The sequence below is a fragment of the Rhagoletis pomonella genome, unplaced genomic scaffold, assembly GCF_013731165.1.
Source record: "Rhagoletis pomonella isolate Grant_MI unplaced genomic scaffold, Rhpom_1.0 Rhpom_scaffold_01956, whole genome shotgun sequence".
Taxonomy (NCBI): Eukaryota; Metazoa; Arthropoda; class Insecta; order Diptera; family Tephritidae; genus Rhagoletis; species Rhagoletis pomonella.
Window position 1 is genome coordinate 1 of NW_023460510.1, and position 8,363 is coordinate 8,363.

The following is an 8,363-nucleotide window of genomic DNA, read 5'->3' on the forward strand; positions in this document are numbered from 1 at the left end:
AAAACAAGTAAATAAACAACCGACTGCAATTCAATTCAATATGTATTAATTTTTTTTCTTGCTCTCTATTTTAGCTTTTCCACAAAACGGCTCCGCCGCTGCCATCCCAACGGCTGCAAGTGACATCAGTTTGACTACATCACCTCGATTTTCCTGGAACAATGCCTTTCAGCTACTTACGAAACAAATTCTTAGTGCTTATACCAATCGCACAGTAATCCGTTGGAGTTTTTGGTGGGCTTTGGCAACATGTGGTCAGGTTCAGGTGATCTCTTATGTGCAATTTCTCTGGAAGGATATAGATCCGCGCAATGAGAGTTTCTACAACGGTGCTATAGAGGCGATTGTAACGCTCCTGGGTGCTGGTAGCGCCATGGTGGCTGGTATAGCTAACTCTAGTCATCATAGAAAATGGCACATGTGGATATTGACTGTTTGTTCGCTTCTTATGGGTGTTTTCACTATCTATTCATCACAGACGAATTTAGTTTGGATGGCCTACATAATGTACATTCTTTTTGGAATCTGCTACTTTTTCGTCATTACAACAGCGAGCGCTATTGTTGCAGAGAATTTATCTGAAGACAGTTTTGGCTTAATTTTCGGCATTAATACTCTGGCGGCACTTGTATTGCAGTCGATTCTAACACTTGTGGTAGTTACTGATACCGGCTATGGGTTAAAACCTCGTGAACAATTCTTTGTTTATGGTTGCTATTTTATTGTTCTCGCAATCATGTACTTTGTGACCGTACTTATGCGACTTGTATTTAGAAAACTGAAGTGCTGCGGGAATGGTGTCGTAAATATTACGAGTTACAATTAAGATTAATTTAAAGTTAAGTATCTCAAAACTCTTAAAATGTGATTGCACAAGGAAATGTGTACTTATACAATAAAACTCATAGCATAGAAAAAAAGTATGTCATTAGTCGCAGTGGTTAAGCGGATGCAAACAAATGTCTGATTTTTATTACTACTATTAGATTTTAGATATGTATTTATGAATATTGCTTGGGCAATAATTTTAATCTTAAGTTATCAGTTACATATAATGAAGTTGTTATTTTCTCGCAGAATATCTACTTTTAAACTTCGAAATTTATTAATTTTCCACTGCCTAATATGGGCTCAGTGATATGATGACATAGTACTTTATTGTGAATTTTATCTCGTTTTTTTTTTAATTATACATATCCCAGTGAAACACACACAACGTTGGAGAAATAGTTTGGTTCTTCATTAGCATTTTAATGTAGTTCTCGAATTGAAAATCAGGTTAGATAACTATGTTAGAATTCGATTGGAGAATGATGAAAAAATATTAGACATTAGAACCCAATTAGAATTGAACGTTAGAAAGCGATTAGATATCTTATTTCTTTCTCGATATTGAGAATTAAGTCCCCTTGTAGATAATGCTATAATTCTCGACACTTTCTCAAATCGTCTTCTAACCTTCTACCTTAGAGAAACATTAGAATTCGAGTCGTTTTCTAATCGTTCTCTACCCTAAATGTTTGTTGGGATGATGTGTTTCTGGGCTACGACGGAAAACGTGAACTTTGTCATCTTTTTTTTCGCTCAAGTATAAGGGAAGTAAGATGTTATTCTAAATTTATCTTTTTTTAGTTTGAAATTATGTAACAAAAACAACTATATACCTTGCATTGATATGGTTTTTCGTTGGTATGTAAGCGCCTACGCGCTTCGATAACTAATGTTTTTGAAAACTTTCCCGCACTCCGTGCACTTTTCAGGAATTTTCACAGGTACATCAACCTCATTTGCAGTCTCTGGCTACAAAATATTTATTACATAAGTTTTTTTTACATACATATATTTAACCTAGTTAAATTACCGAGATTTCCACATCTGCAGCAATAATTTTTCCAGTCCCTGGATTGAAAGATATATTTGTATGTTTACTTGCGAGTACTTCGGTCAGTGTATCCTCGATGGCTTCTGACCATGTTAAACTGCTAACATCAATCTCAATATCATTCAACATATCATCTCCAGTCACCATACATCTCCCATTCTCAGCGACTACCACACCATTCGCCTGTACATTATTTCGCTCCAACATGTCGCATATATTCGCATAAATGGCAGCGGTCACACCAGAGTCCTTGCATGAATTACCCATGGCGGCCGTTGAGGAGAAGCTTGAGGAATCGTGGTTACTGTTGAAATTAAATTGAATTTATCAATAATAAATTATGATAGCAAATCAATTTAATCTCACATTGAATTCGTGCTTAGGCCACATAAGCCAAGGCCACTGCCGCCATTATTAACGATATAGTCACGTAGGCGCCGCTCTGACGCTTCAGCTAGCTGCTGCAAGCACAGTATACCAGTAGAAAAGGTTTTTGTTGTTGTGGCTGTTAATTTGGTCCCCATAAAGGACTTGAGGGTTGCCAGCAACTGTTTTGTCGCATTCAGGGTGCTGTGCAGCAAAATAATGTGGTGAAAAATTTTAAGATCGGATAAATGGCGAGAGAAATATTGTTGTGCGCTTTATAAGTAAATATGACCGTAATAAAATGTTTTATACTTCAATACAACTAATTAGCGCTATTTTTGCAATTCGAAATGATCTTAAAATTATTTGTAGTGAAATATGTACTTTCTGAGTTAAATGGAATCCATCTTATATGTAAAAACATATTCCGATTTACTTCAAATAAATGATGTAAAATGTTTTATATATGGATCTAGTTTTAATAATAATATCTAGTACTTTCGTCTACATTGCTTTTATTGTAAGTTTTCACGAGTAGTTGCAGTTTTCTGCAATTGTCTCTGGCCGACTATACATGCTAAAGCTAAATAATTTCACAATTTCTACCCTATTAAACGTTTATATTTTAATAAAATGTGATCAATTACTTAAGAATATATAATTTCCGATCAAACTATAACACTGAATGCTTGAGAAACAATTATTTAAATCAAATGATCAATAGTAACGCAAGCGGAGCGAATTTTGGAACACTGAGCGAATTATGCATATTAACAGTAAATTATTTCTAACTTTCTACCCTATTAAACGTTTATATTTTAATAAAATGTGATCAATTACTTTAGAATATATAGTTTACGATCAAACTATAGTACTGAATGCTTGAGAAACAATTATTTAAATCAAATGATCAATAGTGAACGCACTCGGGGCGAATTTTGGAACACGGAGCGAATTATGCATATTAACACTAAATAATTTCTAACTTTCTACCGTATTATACGTTTATATTTCAATTTAATATGATTAATTACTGAATAATATATAAACTCCGATCAAACTTCACTACTGAATGCTTGACAAACAATATTTGAATCAAAAGATCAATAGTGAACGCACTCTGAGCGAATTTCGGAACACGATATAAAATATGCATGTTAAGAATAAGTAATTTCTCATAAGCTTATGTTTTAATATAATATAATTCAATACTGAAGAATATATTAACTCCGATCAAACTATAGTATTAATTCTTTGACAAACTATTTAAATCAAATGATCAACAGGTAGCGCGCTCGGAGCGAATTTTGGAACACTTCATAAAATATTTACAGAGGAAGTACATTATTTGGTAGAGATCAAAATGTATTTAACAAAGTGTGATTGAATTTGACATTGCTCTCAGAAGAACCATCCTATAAGTCAAATTGAAAAAAATTTGTATGAATTTTGAATCGTTTCTTTATATTTTTTTACATTTTTACATAATAGTATCTTAAAAGAGAGCCGCACTGAGTTGTCAATAACACCTTGGGCCGTATGCATAAAAACTAAGCAATTACTTTTTCTCAGATTTTCATACCTTTCACTTAAATTTATTTGAAAAAATTGAGTGAAAGTTCTGAAATTTTAAGAAAACGCATTTGCAGGTTTTATGCATACGGCCCCTTGTTTAATACACCCATGATACAAATATTTAAAGGTAAAACCGCTTGCACAATTCGTCGGCCATCATTTACTTTTTGAAGTTTGTCTATTTTATAAAATTGAAAATTTGAGAGCAACTCAAATGCCAAATAAAGGTAAAACAAAAAACAAATAGATGAAAATATTGAAATTTTCATTTATTTGAGACTGATAATGAGAATGTATTTGTGAGATTGAAAATTTGAAAACATTTTTGTAATGTTACCAAACTTTAAAAATGTTCAGGCTGCCTTTCAACGGTTTTACCTTCAGATTTTTGTATCATGAATACACCTTAGTCGAGATATCACGAACAAGTTTTCCTTTATTTATTTTTGCTTAAAATCCTTAAATATGTATCTTGACTTTTTTCTGTAGAATACGTATTCAGCCTCATTGCGTAAGTCGTAAATTAGGCTATTCGACTATCGAAAAACGACTTGCATTCGACACGACTCTCGCAATGAGGGTGATTAATTTTTTTTTAACGATTTAAAAAAAGGGAGGACAGTCGGATCTACGTAACCAGAACGACCTAAATGCGCATTGAAATCGGTTGTATTTTTTGCTAAAAATTATTTGCTATTATTGGGATACAGTTTCGCTACTATTTAGAGATTTCTCGACATACTTTTTCATATTACTGTTATTTATTATTTTTCTTATTAGTCATTTATATGTTTAGGACTTACTGTGCGTGCTTTAAGATTCACTTTGTAAATATGTATGTACATATAAAAAACAATTGCGATATTTTATTTTAAATTATGAATTTTATTCGTGAAATTTTTTATGTTTAATAGTTTTGAGGACATTTTTTGGTTCTGTTGATTCTTTTATTGCATGCCTTAAACTTTTTTACTTTAAGTTATAATGTTGAAGATATGCCTTCTGCCTTTGTCAAGCACTTTAGCTAGGTGCGAGAAATTTAGCATATGCGCGTAAGAGCAAAGAGTAGGTATACGGCTGTGCTGCCGCGAATCTCAAACATCTTGTCAAAGGAGAAAACATATTGGTGGCGGAATCCATCGTAGTCCAATTTTTCTTAAAATCTACGAAAAAGCGATCACTGAATCTGAACTGCTATGAACGTGTGTATTCAAAGCAAGCGCTGCGTTCGTAGCTATTCGACCTTAATAGCATTTTCGTAGATTTCACGAAAAATCGGACTACGATGGATTCTATGATAGCCTTGATTAGTTCGTACGATTATGACTTATAGATCGATTATGGATGGGAACGGAACCTCAGTTGGGTTGCCGATGGACAGCGCCACTGAAATGAAAGTGTTTTTTATTATGAATAGCAATAATTAAGTTTCATAAAGTTCAAGGTGGTACAATTTAAAAAAAAAGTTGAAAAAAGAAATGAAGTATCTCAATCAAAAATTCCCGGCAACCACAAAAACGCACTTGCCAATATAGCAACTTAGTTGCCAGCTTTCAGTTGTTAGTCGCCATCGGTAATACCATTTCAGCCACTGGCCAACCAACTGAAGTTCGGTTGTCCTCCGTAATCGACCCATAAAATCGGAATCGAATATGCATGCACGTTCTGCTGAACGATAAATATTTTTTAAATGTGTGTTCTGTCCGCTAACGAATTCCAGCCATGTGTGAAATATCGTATGTGAAGCCTCCGTCTGACTTAACGATTGTCAAAGGCATGCCAGAAGATGTTTCATCATATGTTTTCGGCCATCGTCTTCTTCGAGTAAGTTCATCGATACCAAAAACTTTACAACCTATATTTGCCAGCAGCCCTTAGTGTTTTTGCCAATGACATGGTACTATTGTACTGTTAATAACCAAATTAAGCTGCAGTTGCATTCACACGTCATATAATAGCTAGTGTCGGCAAGCTGTGGGAATGCCCAGGAGATGGCGTTTGTTCAGCTAACGAAATCATTACACCGACGGCGGTGGGCAGCTCTGCTGGAACATATTTACCACAGCAGTGGTTGCGGCGTTATGTTCTGCAACAATAGCCTACAATGATGACATGTCATATAATGTCGACGAACAAAGATATAAAATTTAAAATGACTAACCTTATTCCCAGCCGATTTGGGAGACCACCCTTGGTCACGACCAGAACGCATTTACCAAGAGGAAAAACCGCAGGGATTGCAGTAGTTCTTGCAATCACCGTTGATGATGCTGTGCTTGTAATTAAAAGTCTGAAAATACAAAAAAATGCATTAATGAAATCTTATACACATCAAATAAATAAATTTCAATAATTTGTTTACCATTTCACAAACCGAATTACCAAGAAATGGAAACTCACCGCGATGCGATACAGAAATAAAAACCAACAGGGCTGCATTTTCTTGGTAAACAACACAAGCGCTCAGAGCAAACTGATCCGCAAAATTATTTTGTGAAAAATAATAGTTGAAAAGAGTTTTTACACATGATTATCACATTATGTCATAAGTGCAAATTATTGTGATTACTTTTAGTTGCATATAATTGTATTACCTTAGACTTTTTTTAAATGTTTTCTAATATTCATTCTTTTGGGCCGCAAAAGCAACCATGCGCTCAATTTCTTGTGGGGAAATTTGGTCGCCATAAAGGACTTTCACCACGAAACAGCTACAAAAACAAAAACCTTTTCTACTGGTATACTGTGGCTGCAAGTTATATGCATCCAACAAGCGAAAAAGGCATTGTGTACAAATACAAGTGAGATATCTTAGCAATAGACCATGATTCAATAATACAAGGTTCGATAAACTGACAGTTGTCTCTCTCGCACCGCTCCCTTAGCAGTGGCACCGTGTTGCTTCTTTGCAAATTTACATGGAAACAGTGTAGCTTTGGTGTGAAATAAAAGTATAAGCTTTTGTGCAATATGTTTATTTGTATATGCATATGAAGCATATTTAACTGATGAAAACGTAAGCATTGGATGTTTACATCAATCTCATAGTAGTCTTATTTTATTTTTGAGGCATTTCGCAGTTTTTATACGGCTAAATAGCATATAAATTACGTAATTCACGTAGATATATCAATATTACGTTCAACATTTCGTTTAAAATTCCAGATTTCCTGCAAATACATTAGAATTTACGAAAGGAATTTCACTATTAATTGCCTACTTTTAGTACTTTTCTTCTACCATTTTCGCAACAAGGGATTGCATTCTTGCACTTTCTCTGTCCTTCGTAAATGCAACCTTTTGTAAGGGAGTGTCAAACCGCAGCTGTCAATAATTATCTAACCTTGTATTATTGAAACATGGCAATAGACGTCATCCTGGGCCACAGCTGCGATCATCTGTTTTTTAGAGTTGCTTATTTTGGTCTAAAGTGCGCTTTTTTGACCTGAGTTGCATTAAATAGTCTCTTAAAACTTGGTAGTATTTGTTGTTCAAATGGTAACATATATGCCCAAAAACTTGAAAAATATTAGATGATTGCTTTTTAAAAATGCTATTTATAAAATTTGGTTTTGATTGCGACATAAGAAATATTCAGATTATAAAAGTTTTTCACATATATTTTAAGATTTTAAAGCTTTTAAAATGTACGGTAGAATGCAACAATGTGCTTGAATTTGTTTGCTTCTTCATTATTGAATCATTGAATCATGGTGCAAAGTCAAAGGGGCTGTCTTCATCCAGGTTGTAATCATCATTGTGGAAGAATACAAGCAAAGAAGCAACACGGTGCCACTGCTAAGGGAGCGGTGCGAGAGAGACAACTGTCAGTTTATCGAACCTTGTATTATTGAATCATGACTTTGCACTGTATTAGCTCGCCTTCAGCTATGTCAAATATCTTAAAGCGGTTACAACTTAATGCTAAAGCCACCAGATTACCGTCTGGATGCCATGCCAGCTGTCGTCCCATACCTCTTCCCTCGGTGAACGTTCGCACACATTCGCCTGAAAATGTATCGCAAATTCTTAACTTGTCATCGCCGCACGATGAAATTAACTTACCATTAGGGCTGAATTTTGCTGCGCGCACCCATTTGTGTGTCCAGTGAAAGATGTGTAATTTGAATCAGTATTTTGATGGCTGTTCGCCATTTTTCTAGTCTGCAAACGAATAAGCTGACGAAGAAGCAAACAAATTCAAGCATATTGTTGCATTCTACCGTACTTTTTAAAAGCTTTAAAATCTTAAAACATATGTGAAAAACTTTTATAATCTGAATACATGGTACAATAAAAACAGGTTGAAGCCAAATTGACATCAAACCTACAAAAGTCAAAGTTTTCGGGAGAGTAAAAATAAAAATGAGCGTGTGTAAAGAAAAATAAAAAAGTTACATTTCGCTGGTTGACGTTTTTAAGTAAATTTGAAGTTTTGTAGTTATTTATTTATTTTCTTTAGTTAAAATTTGTTAATTTGTATGTTCTTTTCCATTTTTTTATACATTGAAAGTTTATATTTATAGTACCTGTTTTAATT

At 34.2% G+C, this 8,363-nt stretch overlaps 2 protein-coding genes across 2 annotated transcripts; one reads left to right on the plus strand and one right to left on the minus strand.

Annotated features, from left to right (window-relative positions):
• Window positions 1–73: 73 nt before the first annotated feature.
• Window positions 74–946, plus strand: LOC118752920 (thiamine transporter 1-like; the record flags this gene model as incomplete). The annotated part of the gene is given in 1 exon segment (XM_036487767.1): window positions 74–946. A coding segment is annotated over 1 exon segment (753 nt), but the record flags the coding sequence as incomplete, so codon positions are not given.
• LOC118752921 lies at window positions 942–2,365 on the minus strand. Its single transcript, XM_036487769.1, has 3 exons — window positions 2,249–2,365; window positions 1,862–2,186; window positions 942–1,800 (listed from the first exon to the last, which is right to left on the minus strand). Exons 2-3 carry the CDS (start codon window positions 2,147–2,149, stop codon window positions 1,702–1,704), a joined length of 387 nt encoding a protein of 128 aa, XP_036343662.1. The 5' UTR covers window positions 2,150–2,186; window positions 2,249–2,365; the 3' UTR covers window positions 942–1,701.
• Between the last annotated feature and the right edge of the window lie 5,998 nt (window positions 2,366–8,363).